A 19,834-nucleotide genomic window follows, 5' to 3' on the forward strand; every position below is an offset into this window, starting at 1 on the left:
TTGCACAATGATGGCAAACGATTCTTGATGACGAAACTGGATTGCATCATAAGGATTGCTGATCCATTTCATCGAAACGGAAGGCTGACTGGCTCAATAGAGAGTCCATGGAATTAATTGCATGCCAAGGTAGATGTGATCAGGAGAAAGGTTTTGTTTTAAAGAAGTTTCCGCTTCAGCAAGGTCAGTGCTGAAAGGGTGAAATTTTGAAATTCAGGCTTAACATAACAAATGCTATTTTCCACTTTGGAAAACAGTGTGAATGATTAAGGTATACGAAGGCCAAACAATGAAAAGTCAGAGAGGTCTTTGCTATGACCAAGATCATCATAGCCACAAAGATCGAAGGATGTTCCAATATGACAGAATGTTAGCCAACATTTTGTCATAGAATTATAAAAATAAATGACGGCTACCTATGTGACAGACGCACTCAAATGGAAATTGTGTTATTTTTACTCGTAACCAGTCCTTGGAAACAATGTAAGAGGGGCTCATTAAAGGCTTTTGATACATAAGCACATTCAAGATTTGGAATTCATTCAGAATACCACTGGAATCCATTCTGTATGCTCTATACCTTTTGACTTCTTTTATAACTTTTAGGATTCTTTGGGATTTAGAGAAGACTAATCTAAGTTACTTTTAAATTTCCATATGGTGTCTTAAGCAAATAAATTATTCGCTGAATTTTACATAAATGTTTGATTTCTCTTTTCAGTTGCTTAATTTACTACACAGCCATAATAACAAACTTGTTCTGAAAACAGTTGCTCTAAAAATGAAGACGTTCATGATAACGTTCATCCCAAAGATACTGACATGAAGGCCTGTGTTCTACTGGTTACTGACAGTGTCGAAGTTTGGTAACAGATGGGCTTTGCATCCAATGAAACTTGCATTTATATACACAGTCACATCCTTTTTAGTGGCAGCTTTAATGATATTTATGTTGTTCGCAAAACTTGGTTGCACCATTCATCCAGGAATGATACTATTTTGCTCGTTATGCTGATATTGTAATCGAGTGGCATGGAATATGAGTACACGTGTGAGCTGCAAATGGCACACGTTTAAGTGATACAGTAGGACGATTTGCATCGTTGAGATAGCAAGGCCATCTGCAAAGGTCACATGTAGAGGTGATCCAGTAGGATAAGATCTGCTGCAGCATTACACAGTCTGAGGAGAAACTCCCTCGTTATGATAAACTATATGTAGGAAATGGATTACTTGAGAATGACAATTCAGATGAATGGGAATACGTAGGTGATTACGATATATAAGAAATCCATATTTTGATCATTTAAGATGAATTAGAGCTGATTGATATTGTTCTCTTCATATATGCGATATATGAGACATGATATTACTTGCTAGCTTTGAATTTTTGCATTCAGCATACCTTGTTATTATAGTTGACTCTGAAATGACACGGTAAGAAATTAGAAACAAAGGATTTTCATAGAGTTAACTACATTAAAAGAATGCCAAAAATATCTCCGCTAAATTCAGGGTGATAAAGAAAAATATTGCCTGTATGATCATGAAACTAAACATGTTATATTAATATGTGGCCTTGTGTAGGTATGCAATCAAATAACACATGACCTATACAGAAAATAATGCATACAATATGCTGAAAATTCCATAATAAATCTGAAAAGTAACACAATTTTTCAATAGATGGGCATGGATTTTGAAAGTCAAAGTGAATACTAATTTCATTTCACTAGTGGGAGCTTAAAACTAGCAGTACTAGGCGGGATATATTGCCCTTTGTCTATATACAAAGCTATTGCCTTTGAGAGGGCTGGATTTTGTTAGATAGTAGGACTTATGCAGCTAGCGTTATTGGAAATAGGTAACGTATTTGAAAGGGAAGATATCAACAAGACCATCTGCTCAGAAAGAGTTGTGATGAAAAACGTTCAACTTTTCCATTGTGATAGACATAATGTGTGTCAGATCAGTCCTATTTTCATTTAGAATCAACTAAACATTATACATAGTCTCTTATAGAAAATCCCATTCTGTTAATTTTATGACAATCAATTCAGAAAGAGTAGAAATAATACTACTTTCCAAAATCGCCACTGTGGTTTTCATATTGGATATACAAGTTTTTCCGTTTTATTGTAGAACCCAATCAACATCCTTATAAGTCTTTCAGTGAAAATCATATATTGATATCACCATCTGTTCAGTACAATAGTGATCAGATGTTCCAATGGTCGCTATAGAGGATTCATTAGTTCTCACATCAACTCCAACGTCATTTAGGACCAAATATGTTTCATTATGAGTTTTTTCATGAAACGTACATCTTGATATTACCATTTATTTGGGATGTTGCGGATAGCAAGACATTCACTATATTGGATGCATTAAGAACATCATTTCATTGCACGACCTTCAAGAAGAATAGTGTACAGTGTAATGGCAATCGTCCCATTAGTTTAAAGGTGATAATATATTTGTGCTAATATATATGAATCCCAGACAGGCTCATGATGAATGACAGATGGACGTTTGACTAAATGGCATTGAATAACTCCTCTGGTAAATGACTAACTGAGCACATAGAGTGAACAAGTCAACTGCTTCACATCAATCTGTTATGCTTTCCATTACAGTACTCGGCTTTCCATCAATTTATATTGTTTCCCATCAATCTGTTATGCTTCCCATCAATGTGATTTGCATCCCATCAATAGGTTAACATTTTTATCAATGTGTTATGTTTCCCATCAATTTATTTGTCTTTCGAATATGCTTGCAAAATGAGAGGAAAATGTAACCAACGTTTGTAAACAAGGACTATTAAAATGAATATCGATAGACCTATCAAGTTGCATCACTATGTAATTTTTTGGTATGGTGTCACAAGGGACGATACTCTACCAAACAATAAAATGGTGATGAATCACACTGAAATAATGAAGACACTGCCCTATCATGTCTTTACATTTAAACAATTAACAGCACCTTTTTAAGATTAAATCAATGATAAAAAGTACCCTATTCAAAATGCATGTGTCTTTTTAATGTAATCGTAATTACAGAGGTGTATATACTCCATTAACATGTACGTAGTTTTCAAATTAATTTCTGTTACACATGAAAACAATTTACTTATGTTGTCAACGGGAAGTGATAGTTTTAATTCACCGTAATATATTCTCCTAGCAGCCAATCTGTTTTGATCTGTTATTTTAGAGCAACATAGAAAATAAATCGTTTTGTTGTGTAATGGATTCGTAGAGTCACCTCAAATCATTACCAAGTACAAATTTCCGTTTACACTAAACATGTACTGTCTCTCTCTCTCAACTAAAAATCAATTAACGGCCATGCGTTTGGACTATTTATTTGATAACTAAAGTAATTAATATTTTCAATTTTCTTTGCTAATATTACCAGTGAAATATTGTGCGAAACGGCAAACAATCAGATTCAAATTTCGTTTTTATGAATGCGGTCGAACAATGAAAACATTTGTTTGTGTGTATTAGGTTTTAAATAAGTACATATATAGTATGATATCCATTGAAGGAAAACGTTTTCAAAAAAAACGAAACTCTATTTGCTGACCAGGCAATACATAACATATTGACTATAACGATTTTTAATATTTCTTCAATTTTCAAATGCATCAAATGACTGAATATTGTTCATTTTTTTTTTTTATTTTCCCAATATATTAATGCGCTCTTACAATTTACATACATGGTGAAACCTGGATCAAAAGATGCAGAAAATCTGGATCATCGATTACTCAGATTGGATTTGAAATGTGATAGAATCTTCTATATTGTTCCAATGTTTTTTCCACCTTTTATTAATTAAATTTATTTAAATTGTAGAGGAGAAATTGAACCGGCTTGCGCATTAGCTGGTTATCTTTATGTTTTAATCTAGAAAAGTTGAGCTGTTACCAAATTAATATGTGCAATGGATCAGTGTCTTAAAGCCTTGCCAACTCTTTGCAGAATACACCGTTAAATAAGTGCAAGTGATCCATCTGTAGGTGTGAAAACTTTTCATTCTTAATCAAATTTTATATAGCAACTGTTGGTGTTTTGAAATTAGAGAAAACGCTAATAGTCTCCACTTTATCTTAAATACTCAAAGGTAGGTCATAATGTTGATGCGTGACAAATTTTCAACCCATGAAATACAAATGTGTACAGTTCGTCTTAATACATCGACGATACACGTAATTATTGCTTTTTGCAATTTAGAATACAATCTGAGATGTAGGTGACAAGGACCAATCTTTGCTTTAAATCCTGCCCATCTGCAGTTGCACTCACATTATAAGTTTGATCACAGTGGTAAGGTGTTAGTATTGACATCGTTGGTACAATTTTCAGGTAATTTTTTTCAAATTCTGGACAGTGGGGTACAGTGACCCAATCTTCATGTACGACATATGTTAGTCTCATGTCCATATATACAGACTAGACAGGAAGAATGGACACAGTTTAATGCAATTTTTAATAAATTCTGGTAATTGTATCACATAAATCTACTGATGCTAAGCAAATCCTCTCTTTCCTAAGAGAAAAACCTAGTATAAATTTGGAGGTAAGATGACAAAATCTAGAGACGTTATTTCAAATTTAAAAAAAAAAATGTTATATGATTTAAAATCTTGAAATAACTAATTCACAATCAAGTCGATCAATTTATGACACCAACCGTGGCTGAGCTTTCTCAACTTCTACCTCAGTATCACTAAGTCGTCCGAATTTGATACATTTAAAAAAAATCAGTGTAGCTTTCACCAATATGACTATTATATATCCGACTTATTGAAGTCATCGTATTCATAATTGAAATGATTAAGACACGAGAAAGTGTCAAATGAAATCAACGGCCTCAAATCTGGAGAGTGAAAATCCGATTCAACATATTACATCTATATCATAAACAGCAGTGATGTGATGTATTGAAATGATCTTTTACCTAAATGCCTATATTTTGTGATAGAATGTTTTCCAATGAAGATGTCACTCTGATAACAATTGTAAAATATCGCATGTTGGCAATACGGACAATTGAAGCAATGTTGCAAATATATAACATATACTTATGCCAAACTATACACTTATGTAAGCAAAACAACAGACAGACCATTACTCACTGAAAGCAATGAGCAGCACTCAGGATCCAGTATTCGCTGAGAATAGTACCACCACAGAAGTGGCTATCATACATGGTGCCTACAAGACGTCTGATCCCAACCTGCCATGGGTTTGCTCCTTGGACTGCATTCTTTCCTCCAATTATCTTCTCAAGTTTTGGTCTTGGAGCTACTTGCTTCTCCTCAGTCACATCCCGCTTGCCGCGCTCCATCAATGGCCTTTTCCCACAGGTTACAGGTCCTGAAGGAGATGGATTATATTACAATTGGTGACATCCCTGCCTAAATAGAAATTCGTGTGCTTGTATTAAGTGATGACTGGAGAAAAATGTGTCTCTTAATACAGTAAGTGAATGTGATTCATACTAATAATTCAAAATACAAAGCATTTCGACAGTAAGTAACCACCTATATCCATTTGTATATCAGATCAAAATAAGGCATGTAGTATGTCTAGACGTTTGTGTCTGTGAAAAATTCAAACTGTTTGAAAGGCGATTGAGACTGATACTTATCCCTACATAAATGTTGACAGATGGGTCAGATGAATCTCATAATAGTATTTTAGGTGCTACTAACAAGATCGTCTTCTCCTGGTCACACAATAAGTCTGCTATATCCGCTTACATTGCTTTGGCTACCCAAGTTGTCTATGTTAAAACTGGTTATTTTATCCACCCTCCCCCATATATATATATATATATATATATATCTGTCACTGTGTGTGTGTCGGTATATACTGACTGGCCTACCAATATTGTGTACAATACTTTTAAGGTGTATATCCCTGAGCTAAGGTGATGTTGCTACACTGCATTTGTATGTGCTATCCCTGTTTTCACTATGATGTAACTACATTTCAGTTTACCTGTTATTCCTGTGCCTAATTTGTTGTATCTACAATGCATATTGGGTGCTATCCGTGTGCTTAATGTGTTGTAGCAAAAATTACTTTCAGGTCCTATGGCTGTGCTCACTGTTTTCAATCTACAATATATTTTAATAGCTACTCTTAATGTGTTGTAGCAACTATGCATTTTATGTGCATATACCTGTGCTTAAAGTGTTGTATCTACAATGTAGCTTAGGTGCATATCTCGGTGCTTTATGTTTTGTCCCTGCAATGTATTTAAGGTGCTATACCTGTGCTCACTGTGTTGTAGCAACTATGCATTTTATTAGCTATCCGTGTGCTTAATGTGTTGCAGCAAAAATGCATTTTAGGTGCATATACCTGTGCTTAAAGTGTTGTACCTACAATGTAGCTGAGGTGCATATCTCTGTGCATTATGTTTTGTCCCTACAATGCATTTTAGGTGCTATACCTGTGCTTAACGTGTTGTAGCAACACTGCATTTTAGGAGCAATCCGTGTGCTTCATGTGTTGTAGCAACAATGCATTTTAGCTCTTATCCCTGTGCTAACTGTCCTGTAGCTACTTTACATTTTAGGTGATATACCTGTGCTGAATGTACTGTATCAAAAATGCATTTTAAATGCTATCCGTGTGCTTAATGTATTGTAGCAACAATGCTACCATTAGGCGATATTCCTATCATATTTCATTCTACTATTGTTTACGACAGTTACGAATATATCATGTGAATTCTTGCAGATGAAATGTCTTTCCCTCATTTGATACCGTCATTAGTCTTCTTGACTATTATCACAATATGTAGCTAAGTCCAACAATCGGTTAAAATACAAACGAATTCCACCATTCTGATTACAGCGATAAACTAAATTGATGGTGAGCCTACTCCCCTTTTTTTCTACGTCGTTTCGTAGATTGTTATAATTTTCTAAAACAAATAGCACGGCTGATTTAACATTGAGTTGTTCCTAATGGGTTCGGTCTTTGGTGTAGCTCCAGACTGATCAATATTCCTCCCTCCATATATTTTTTGTCACCAGTAGCTTTTAGTTTTCACCAATATTCTGTCTCAACCTATTATCTGTATTGTGAACTTTCGATCCACAACATACCCCCAGTACAAGTGCGACATGAATATAAGACTTAAACAAATTATCTACGTCAGAGATTCGAATGCATGCGTCTGACGTCCTTCATGAGAGAACTTTTATTACAACATTATCTTTTCAACAACGTGAGGTTTTCTGTAATACTTCAGATACATTTCAAGTGCCAGAATGTGAAGAAACTTCCTTTTATATTCAAGCTGTGAAACATGTCTTAAGAGATTACCCAATGCAGTAAGGGGGGGGGTCTGCTCTGACTTTGACTTCCTTTTGACCAGGACTATTGAACAAAAGCTCTTTATGTCAATAAACATATTCACCATGATTCAATATCTTGATCACGATTTCACTTCACTTGAACATGAAACGCTAGGTTCTAAATACAAAATGGACAGGTTAACATTGAACACCAACAAATGAACCTTGTCGAAGTGTGCATAGGTGGATTTTTTAAAAGAAATTTCATGAAATAAGGTTGATTACATAATGCTCAAGTTATTGTCGGATATGGAACACCAAAACGTCAATAGTAGTATACAAGTTTGATTCTATACGAAAGCATGTATGTATGAATGTGTTTTCGTGTGTGTGAGAGAAAGAGAAACGTGAAATTCTCTCCATATAAAATTCACAATTATCAGGTTGTTTAAATTATCTAATTCTTAATATTCATATCATGATCCAAACTACATTTATATGTTCTCACAGGCAAACAATGTGGACAAGCATTTGTTCGAACAATTGGACATTAATAATACATTTTCAGCCTATATATATATATATATATATATATATATATATATATATATATATATATATATATATATATATATATATATATATATATATATATATATATATATATATTATATATATATCTATATATATATATATACAGTTGTAATAGCTATTTTAAACCACATTACAGCATATGAATGATTGATACAATACAGACATTTGAATTTCAACTCTTTGCTTTAACTACAAATATATATCTAGTTATTTTCTGAAGATATCGTATTTCATCATCCCATGTTTAGACACAAGGCATGATATTCAAGGATAACATAACCTTTGCCACTGCCTATTTACATATTACAAAATTACAGAACGTAAGCAACCATATCAAATTACTCGATTCCTCAATATACTTGACATGAGACTGTTTTATAATAAAGTTGTTTTTATGAAAGATTAAAAGCAGAATAGTCCACTCAAATACGATTATTCATTACAGATGTATGATTATTTAAACTTTTAAAGAATAACATACGATGCAACATAACGGCATATCGTCAGAAGATAGTTCAACAATCCTGGAATCATCTGATATTGCTTGACTTGTTTCTTAATTTTGACGTGAGGCCAATACACGCTCAAACATAGTAGCTGTAATGTTACTTACCTAGACTGACGGCTCTCATGGTGTGTTTATTCTCGCTGATGTCACGGTGGGAGGGAATGCTAAGTGCAAGGTGAAATCTATTCCCCTCCAATCCATGCCTTTCATGTGACATTTTATTTCCAACAATTGTCTCTTCCAACCCATTGCCAGTTTTGTGAACTACCGATTCACAGCAAATGCATTTGCACCAGTGCGACATGAATGCCAAACATGCGAGAATTATCCATGTTTGAGATCTCACGGCATGCATCTTGATGTATTTTATTTTACCTAATTCGTAATAATACAACCTATTAATATAAAATTATCTCTTTCGTCTACATGTGTTTCTCTAATACCGCACATATGTTTCAAGTGCGTGGATATGAAGAAACCTCAGGTTATATTGACGTTCTGTGACGTGTCATAAACGGACCAGCCAATGAATTAGAAGGGAAGGAGGAGCTTGAGTTTTGCCTGGAACCAGAATTTGGATCGAAATAAATTTTTGTCAGTGACTATAATGGGTATCATCATAACATTTCTTTAACCTCATGAGAAAGATCCTTGAACAGTTGTTTTTCAGAATCATAAAATTGAAAACTGGTCAAATAATTACATCCCTTCAGATATTAGATGCAAGATCTCAAATGTAAACTTTATAGGTAAACATAGGATACATATTAGTCTACCTTGTCTAAATCTGTTAAACTGCCTTAATATGGCCTATTTCACTGTGATCATTGAATGTTCTCAATTAGATTACACACGAACGTCATCAGTTAACCCTTGAGTGTATGTGTGTATGTGCGCGTGTGCAGAAGGGAGAGAGAGAGGATGTTAACTATCTCGAGCACGCTTACGAAACGATAGTAGGCTGGTCACAGAGTCCAGTCGTAGTGCACATTTTATAACCAAACTACGTCTATAATGTTTATCATCAACAGCTGATATAAACACTATTTCTAGTCGAAATTTGGGTATACACTTTGAACAATCTATTTAGAAACTATTTTGAAGACCAAGAGATCAAGGTACATTTTCTTTTCGTTCATGCAATACAAATAATGGCTTTTTGCAAACCATATTTACCAAACTTGTCTCCATGATGCAATAACGTGATTTGCATGTCTAATAATCTAAGTAACTTAGTCACTTTGATCGTTTTTCTCCAGTTTGATAGATGCAATTTGAAAAAATTGCTACCTTAAGTAGAATATACATAAGTACTATCGTAAATATTACAATTGTCAATCTCTATCTTACATCTTAACATTATGTTTGTCATTTTCTATCATACAGCAAGCATGACATTTGTTTATATATTTTATATATCAAGCATTAAAGTTGCCGGTCTGCAATTTCAAACAATACCTTTCTCACTGATTATCATACACCAAAGATTACTTTGCTGCTTTCTATCATACAACACACATACATTCATATGGTGATATATGTGATACACCAATCATTAAATTTGTCACTGCCATTCTTAATTCAAACACTACCTTTCGAATTTAGTATCATATCTCAAACATTAACTTGATGATGTATATCATACAACACACATTACCTATGTCACGACCAATCCGTTGGCGTAGCTGCTTAGAGTGGCCAAAGGCTTATACACAACTTGATTGGTGCTCAATATTATGCAATCATACATCAAGAATATCCTTTGCCACAATCAAACATCAAATATATCCTATATATATATATATATATATATATATATATATATATATATATATATATATATAATGACAGATAGAGAGATAGCGAGAGACAGTGTGTGTGTTTTGAGGTGTGTTAGTGGGTGTGCGGTGGTGATGGGGGTTTAGTGTGTAGGTATGTGTGAGTACGTTATTGGACGCATGGTTTAAACGTAATTACGTCTACCTTGTGACTTACACAACTGGAGTTTCGAGATTAAATATTCGAATCCAAAGTTAATACTTAGGAGCCGAAACCCTTACGAAAGTTAACGGGAACTGAAAAATCCTGAATCCGGAGAGAATGGTTGGAAGTATTAGAAACAAGGGACCGTAGACGTTAACTATTTTTCTGTCATCTTAACGGCATGGACGACTAAGTACAGCACACTTTTGATGCGATGTTGCATATGATTGGCTGAATGTTTACAACACTTTATAAATAGCTATATAAATATTATAGATTTATACAGTTCTTAAAAAATGTAAAGTATGAGAAGCATTGAACTGCTGTTGAAATTACGGACATGTTATTACAGAGAGTTCGTCCACATGCAAAACAACAAACATTAGTTTAACAAAGTAAAAACCTGATTTGGAGTAAAAGAACAACCCTTGTTGACTATATTTCGTTTGTGAAGTCATATTTTGCAGTAAGGAACGGATAACTAGATTGATACATCTGTTTGTGTTACGAAAACAATTGGCGCAATGACACACCTCACTGAGGAAACAAACAATGCTCAACGTACAAATTCAGAATAAGTATAACGTAGAAATGCAATGTGAAATACTCCTTATTTATTATAGATTACACAACTTATGAATCATTCCAATTTTGAGGCACTATTGTAATTATGTTTCGTGAGCGTTGAAACCAAAATGAGAATGGATTAAATATTTGAGTGAATAATTGGTCTTAGAAATATGAATATTTCTAGACAATTATAAACCATGTTAAATGATGTATGTGCATTTGTGATCTTTTTACTAAGCATTAACAATATGTTTCTTATTGCTAGGATGTTTGAAGTTTCGAAGTTTAGGGTGATGTCTAACACTAGGATATCATGCCGTTGACATAAAACAATCACACCCAAAATCATTATTTGGATCCCATTGCAAACAATCCTAACACTGAACTCTAAATGCTGAAAACCAAGCGAAGTAGCTACTTGTCCCATTTAGAATGATGCAAATGCTCTTTTAAATCTAGCACAATAACACATCAGATGATAGAAGCACACACCATTTTGTTACCTAACATTTGGTACAGCCCTTCGTATATTTCTGATTTTGTTTTGAAACAAGGCATTTTTGCAGTGTTCCTGGCGTCGACCATGATCAAGTTGCAAGTGAGATATGGTAAATCCACTTAGTGAAAGGTGTACAGCGAGGCTAAAGTATTCTCTTTTTTTCGGGGGTGGGTGGGATATGAGGCTGTTTAGATCTGCGTTCGCCTTCAGAAAAGCCGATCTCTGAAATCTGCGTCAATGACGAGTACAAGTATCTCTTCCCAATCAAAGTTGACCAGCTGAACTGTCTATGTTAATCCTTCAGGCACATGTTCATCTGTATTATCTATGGTAGAGTCTTCAGGCAGTTGACCAGTAAAGATCTTAATCGGGGACACGTCCATTGAGATTTTCAACACGAACCGTTATAAATACCACATGCTTGAATGAATCCGTTTGGATCACACCTGTATTGGTTGTATAACAAATAAAAACTGCTACCTTTAAATTTTACTTCGTTCAGTCTGTTCTTTAGTATTAAATGAATATAAGAGATCTGATATAATTTTGATGTAATCATCTTTGGAATTACCGAATAGATGCGTACTAAGCTCTTTATCACTTCGAATTTGTGGGCATATCAGGCACATACATTTTTTGACGGAATATAAATACATAGGTCATTTTGGACACTGGCTCTTGGACATAACGCCATTCAAATATCTGGTTCGACTATATTCACAACAGTGGCATGTTATGTTCATTGATTTCATCAATCTGGTTTTCTAGATATGTGTTTATTTTAATGAGAACAGCAAACCCGCGTATTTGCTTAATTCAATACACATATATAAATAATATTTAATAAAGCGTTTTGGCAACAAATATATAAAATCCCACAAGATTTGGTACATGTGTGATTATAAATACATGACAATCAGACACTTTTACATAGCAGTACATTTATGAACTAGGTCACTGATATTGCCATTAATATTTATCTCTTCAGTCAAAACTAATATTATATATATATATATATATATATATATATATATATATATATATATATATATATATATATATATATATATATGTGTGTGTGTGTGTGTGTGTGTGTGTTTGTCTGTGCGTCTGTGTGTGTGTGTGTGCGCGCGATTTAAAGTTGCACTAGCTTGTCGGGATTATGTATTACTGTCGTTTCTTTGGAGGAATACACATAAGATTACTATTATTTATTTAATGGTTTTTATTGATATATTGTATTCATGCTTTATAAAACCTATTAATATTGGTACACACACAAATTATTTAATGTTAAAATGTTCGGAGGTCGCTCTATCCTTTATCAAACATTATTGGGTGTATGTTGGTCAGGCAGCAGACTAAACGACCTGATAATCGATAGGACCGGACGAAGAGTCAACAAGTGTTGTAACCCCACTACCAAGACTCCTTGTATGCTAAACTGTATGTTTCTCTCGTTGTCTGTATGTCTCTCTTCTGTATAAATGTGTATATTTGTCTATTTCGCTCTCTCTCTCTCTCTATCTCTCTCTCTCTCTCTGAAGTTATGATTGGTGAAACACTGTAGTCGCACGAAGTAACTGAAAGGAGAAAGTAATAAATAGATAATGTAAATAACTATATATTCGGTAGCAATGTCAGTTAAATACGAATAATCATTTAGATGAACTGTAGATATATTTAAAGTTTAAAATGAATCTTGATGGTCCCTCGTTTTCATTAGTATATATTTACAACTCGTGTCAATAACCTAGCCTGTATTTGAAAATCGGCGTTTGCGATGTTCCTTTTGTTATCTATCAGCCTATTTTGAAAAATATACCGTATATGGTCTAAGCGATGCATCGAAGTAAACTGATACAATGGTACGATGTGTGGGTGCAACCGATTCTTAGCCATATAGTTTGTGTCGGAACAGGTGTGCCTGTGATGTATTTGGAGTTTAAATGTTACTTTAATAATGTTTCAGTCATACCACTACGATTTCTGCATTGTTGCTGTTTACAGTGGTGTCAAGCACCGGGGCATCATGCGGCATAATTCATGATTATGTTTAACCCAGTATTATTATCCTGACACCAGGGCGACCAGTCTTAAAACTAACCTCTTAATGCTGAGCGCCAAGCGTGGTAGCTGTCAGTTCCAGTTATGTAAGTCATTGATACGACTCGGCCGGGGATCTAACCCACGTCCTCCCGCATACGAGGCGGAAGTTCTAACCACTAGGACACATAAGCGGTTGTTCGGAATAGGGATACACTGATAAGGATGAACACATATTAATTACCTTCTCTATTAAATGTCCATTATATGATTGTAATAGATTACCAATGTAGCATTTGTGCAAAATAAGCACCTTTATCATTGATAAGCTATCCGTTTTACTTCTTCATTCCTTGTCGTTTTCGTTGTCCAATCTTCTTGCCTGTCTGCCTTATTTAGTTTCCAGCATCAACGTAGACAACCCGTCTATTTTATAGTTTCAAAGCGAACACTATCATGATAAAAACATTTGTCATTATCAGTATCTTCTATAATAAGAATTCAGCTAGGCAGAAACAAAACGAACTCATATGTTGTGTAATATAAATGCTTGTGTTTGATCTAGTACGTGAACAAAGTAGAACAATGTTGATCTTGTTATATGTGTTTGTTTGTGTACCAAAGTCATTTAAGCTAGGTATGGATTGGTGAAGCTTGGTGGGACTTTTCATATTATACTTATTGTTTTAGATTTGTAATAATAAATGTTCCAGTGATATACATGTTACTTTCACAAACTACATTCTGCCCCCCTTCTGTGTGCCCCGAAAGGCCCAGTGGTCCAAAGAGCTCTCCGTTACAAATCACTGCCATATCCCCTCTGTCTGCGTGGGGTCGAGTGTCGGGTTCGGCCAATGTGGGTATGTGAGAAACTTTAGCTTTTCGATGGTAGGTGGTTCTTTCTAGGGATTTCCCGGGTTCTTCCTCCGTCATGTATAGCCTATCACGTGCTGTAAACAATGGCGTTAAACAATACAACAAGAACAATTTACTCCTCTATGTTTTTCTCTGCACAGTACACACACACACACACATATATATATATATATATATGTATATATATATATACATATATATATATATATATATATATATATATATATATATATATATATATATATATATATATATATATATATATATATACACACGTTTTAGGTGCGTTGTGGGCAGTCATCCCGAAAGTGGGTTTACGGGAAGGACATGATATAGTTTACATTTCAAATCAAAATACATATACATAGGTTGTATTTCTTACATAGTAATTATGTATATGTTGAAAATAAGTATATACACTTATGTTATAGTCCTATTCATGTTTTCGGTTCGTGGGCAGATATATATATTTCATGGGCAGTTTTGACCTTTAGGTTGAAGATGACAAAGTAACTGCCCAAAAATACGTTCACGAAGAACAAACATATAGCATTCTGCCCGTGAATACGGTCACGGGAACAATATATAGCGTACTGCCCACGAATACGTTCACAAGTAACAAATATATAGCATGACTTTCCGGTGTGCGCGCGCAAAATGGTTGTCAAGACACGACGATAAACATTAATCTATTAAAGCATCCTTTGCAATGGCCAGCGTACATATAGCGGACGTGAGGTTCGTTTTTCACAGCTTGTTTGAAATAAATGGATGATTATATATCCAGTGTAACAACTTGTCTTGACAGCTTATGGATGCTAATGTTTGACATTTATTGTGAAGATGATTGTTCACTGCTTGTTGATGAATTCGTAGCTTCTGTTAATCGATGCTATAGCTCAATTTAACTGTCATACACTGATATGTTTAAGTCTGCTTGCACAGTTAACTATGCAGAGTTATGGAAATATAACAAATTGGTTTTAATAACTTTCAGAGTTTGTTTTACTATTACTCAATATTTGTTTCAAGTACTATAAAGGCTGTGATAGGTTGGGTGGCTTAGATTACAAATCAGGCCCTTCTCACTTGGGGGGTGGGGGGTGGGTACTGCCCATTATGAATATTACTGGTCCTAGATGTCCAACCTGATATTTATGACATATAGGTTCAACATCTTACTGCCAGCAGAAATGGTGTTCTGTAGTATTTTTCCCAGTCAATAGTTTATGGATATATTATGTCATGTACTATGCTTGTTTAATTCTCTCATCTCAGTTCTGACGTTACCATTGAATGCTATAATGTTCCCAGACATCCGGTATTCTTGGTTATTAAAATTATATATATACACAGATAACTGAAGGTGAGTTCTCATTATTCCCTAACAATTGTAATTAGTGGGGCTGTAGCAATTGATGGTCTGAGAATTCAAGTTAACTGGTTCAAAACTTGGGTAAACAACAAACTGTTTTCTTCCTTTGACAGGCATCATAAAGTTTTGCATCTTTGTCTCTCTGATGACTGTGGTACACAAGTTACAGACTTTGCCTTAGAATGAGCCTGATTTTTGATACTTGTTACTGAATGGGGTGGGGTAGGGAAGTAACAAAATTATTAAAGGTGGAATGTATGCAAACCATGCTGGAAATAGATATGTGCCAGCAACTGCAACATGTAAGCTTCAATCAATTTGGAAACTATAAGCTTTATCCTGTAAATATTAACAGTTCACACCCTGTATAAAAGGTGATTTTGTGTTTGATTAACTGGAACTGTTAATTTATTATGTTAAGGAATTTATTGTTTTAACCCTAGTAAATGTAATATAATTAGGTCAAAAGTTCCAGTTTGTTTATTGTTTCCAGAGTTGATTATTGTAACTGGAAGAACCTGTTTCTAAGTGTTAAATGAAACGAAAGAGATATTGTTTACTCAAGTGATATAAAATAAGTTTAAAATGAACTGAAAGAAATATTGTTTATTCAAGTGATACAAAATAAATGCAAAAGTGTATATTCATTAAGAAGTGTATTGTCAATTGCAAATAAATGAAGATTTATCTTATTTTGTTCTTTACTTGTGTACAAAATTATACCTGGATTGGGCAATAATTACTTGGACTCCATTTGGAAAAGAAAAATCTATATGTCCTAAATACCTAATGTTCATATCATAATGCTCTTTTAATGGATGATTATGCTTTTCAGCTGACGTTACCATATTGCCAAGTGAACTAATAGTATGGCCTTCGGTGTGGCCCACTAATCACATTTGTAAATGAATTATGCATACAATAGAGAAATAGCTCTTAAAATATCTTATGAGTTGAACAATGTGTGTACAGAAATAAACATGAAGCAAATCTTTGAACTTGTATGCCACACATGCAAGTGAATTGGTGGTTTTCATATGTAACTTGTGTACTCTTATGGCTTTTGTCTATATTACTTTTAGCCATTTCTATTCACACACCAGAACACAACCTTTTTTGTCTGATTCAGGTACTAATGCAAAACTTATTTCAGCTGTAACTGAAGTATACAGAATTTTTCCTGACGTTGAGGCCTACTGTGTAGACAGTATAGCTGTAAGTCATCAAATCAAATGGAAGACAACAGTGTGCAGTTGAAGAAAATGATATATACCCAGTACCATTTAGAGTTATCTTAAAGAAAAGTCACAATGCACACTGATACAAGTAGTTTTAGAAAATGCATTTGTTCCACATACATTTTAACTTAACCCAAAAGTTCAGTCTCTTGCCTAAAATTCAATCAGATGTATGCATTTATTCCATAAAACACAAAGATATAATGAACCAAATCATTTTCATTATTGAGTTAGGTAGTAGGCTATGTTAAAGAGTGCAATCACTTTATCGATTTTTTTTTCCATTACATTTTTATTTATTATAAAATGACATTTCTTAGTGGAGTGCTAGCAACTGTAACTTGAGGAATATTTTGTACATGCTGGCCTAAGTGTCATGAATATACTGTGCTACATTTTGCTTTATTAGGTATAATACTATCATGAGACTTGCTTGATTAAATCCTGAATTTGTCAGTTACACTTACAAGTCCACTGGTAGAATTTAAAATCTGTGACAGTTTGGGAACTTTTTTTGCAGTAACTGCAAATCACTTTGCCTTCACAGTCAATGAATTCAAGCCATTGATAATTGTCAAACCATTGTGACTGAAAATGTGATTGTCTCTTAGTTGTGTCCTATTTGATAATTTTGCTGCCACAGAGTCTGGATTGTGTCTCTGAAGAAATAGTTCATCTAGACTCTGTTGCAGTATTACATTTTATATGTTCAATTTAATGAATTTTCTTTCTTTGAATCATTCTTATGTCATAACTTGCGAAAATAGTTTAGTTAACAATATTTATTCAAACAGAAAAGATAACCTCACTTGACAAATCATCCTACTAAAGTGATCATGGCATACACTTTTATCTTTGAAATTCAAATATTGCCCACTCGTTAATTAACATAACTAATATTGCACATTGAAGGTGATCATATGTATCATCAGTTTTAAAAAAATAAAGACATAATACTATCATTTAATCACTGCATACAGGAAACAGACACTTGTGTCTGTAAAATGCCTTTCATTGGATTACTTTGGTTTATTAAAACCAAACAGCAATCCACTCAGGATTTTCTAGGATAGATACAGAGAATATATTATGGTCATTCAGAACGCTATCAATACATCAGACCAGATTGTTTTTATTATTATTTAGGCAAAATAACTTAGTAAGTCAGATGGCAAACATGAGGATGGTGATAGGTTATGTGGAATTTGCATTGAATCATCTGATCCCAGAAGATTTGATACAGTGTCACTGGCTGTGGTAATCATCAAGTGCAGTTGCACGGCACCATAAGACTTATCAAGATACCATAAGCTAGAAAGATGAAGAAAAAGAAAAACGATGACCCAAAGACAAATCCTGCAAACTGTGTGCAAAAATGATTCCACAGATTATAGATGAAAACTTTACTATATTTAGCTTCAAGATATTAATAAATTCGGATTACTTCCTCCAGTCTGCTACAGTAATTCATGCCCATTGCACTCATAAATTGATTATAGTCCTTGCAGTATTTTGTGTGGGCCACAATATTTTAATTGATGCAGCTGATGCTCCATTCTTCAGTTCAGTGTTGATTCAAACATAGCAATGTCCCTTTGGGATGTGTGCATAAATAAAGAATGCCTGTCCCTTCATTACCACACTTGTTGAATTTATCGTGTCTCTCTGAAAACTGTACCATGTGAGAAAGAATTTTATAAACAAACTGGACATAAGTATTGCTAGACATATACTCAGACCTGAGACTTCATAAAAGACTGCTTACTTGTGAGGCATTATTAGTGCTAGGGCTTGAGGTAATAACTTGCTATATGTTTGGTAAGGCAAAATAAGGGGCCTTATGACTTAAATTGAAACTGTGAAAAAACAAAAGGTTCAAATGCAATAAACTTTTGTTTTTCCTCATTTGTTATATTACAGTGCCATGAAAGGTCATTTCTTTTATCTTTTTAATCCCTTGCCAATTTTAAGTCATCATCACTAACCAAGTCTCTAAATCAATTCTTGGCATATTTAGCTAAAATGGTGTCTACTGTTCCATTATATCATTGATTGTTTAGCTTGCTTGTATGGAGCTTAACACCATTTTTCAGGACATCATAGACTTTACATGGCAGCCAACATATTTATTGGAAGAAATCAACACACATAACGCTACTGGCAAGCTTTCTCATATACACACATTGGTTGGACTAGAGAGAGTTGATTAGTGATGTGTATGCCTAGACCATTCTATAATCCAGGGCCCCATGATTGAATACAGCTTAAAGAAATTAACCCTAATTCAATTTCCTTGTTGCATTTAAATCATAACACCCACCATGCAAAGTGACACATGTCTCAAGATTTTCAAATTTGTATATGTTTTGCAACTTTTAATTCTGAGTTGATGCATGTGGATGTGGAAATTCAGTTACTGAATACTTAGCTACTTATATAAGGAGCTCTCACACTGGTAAAAGCATGCAATTGGGATTGTATTTGCAAGAGGGCAATTAATTGTTCAAAATACTGTTTTAGCTAACTACATATGCGAAGGGTTGATGTATAAAAAAGAGGATCAAGAAATCCTAGCTGGTAAAGATAATTGTATCCAACTTGACAGAAAGTGAGAAGGCCTTTTAGTTTTGTACAGCAGTTTCATTAAGGAACCAACTATAATACCATTAGAAGTTTATGAGCAGCAAAAACCACATTTAGGACCAACTAGACATCAAAACCATATGCATAGTTCCATTTACGGCCAACCAGACATCAAATAGGTCATCTAGTGAAAGCACAATGTCAAAATGACCAGCCATCTAGGAGAAGTAGCAAG

General features: G+C 34.2%; 1 protein-coding gene across 1 annotated transcript in view; it reads right to left on the reverse strand.

The window, feature by feature from the left end:
• Positions 1-19,834, reverse strand: part of LOC149774615 (transmembrane protease serine 9-like) — a 108,428-nt gene that overhangs the window by 78,618 nt on the left and 9,976 nt on the right. Inside the window, exon 3 of the mRNA XM_089944948.1 lies at positions 5,150-5,390. Coding sequence (XP_089801074.1) covers positions 5,150-5,390 — 241 coding nt within the window. The remainder of the gene's footprint in view (positions 1-5,149; positions 5,391-19,834) is intronic.

The sequence above is a fragment of the Sinohyriopsis cumingii genome, unplaced genomic scaffold (genome assembly GCF_028554795.1).
Source record: "Sinohyriopsis cumingii isolate HCF-2022 unplaced genomic scaffold, ASM2855479v2 utg000160l, whole genome shotgun sequence".
NCBI lineage: Eukaryota > Metazoa > Mollusca > Bivalvia > Unionida > Unionidae > Sinohyriopsis > Sinohyriopsis cumingii.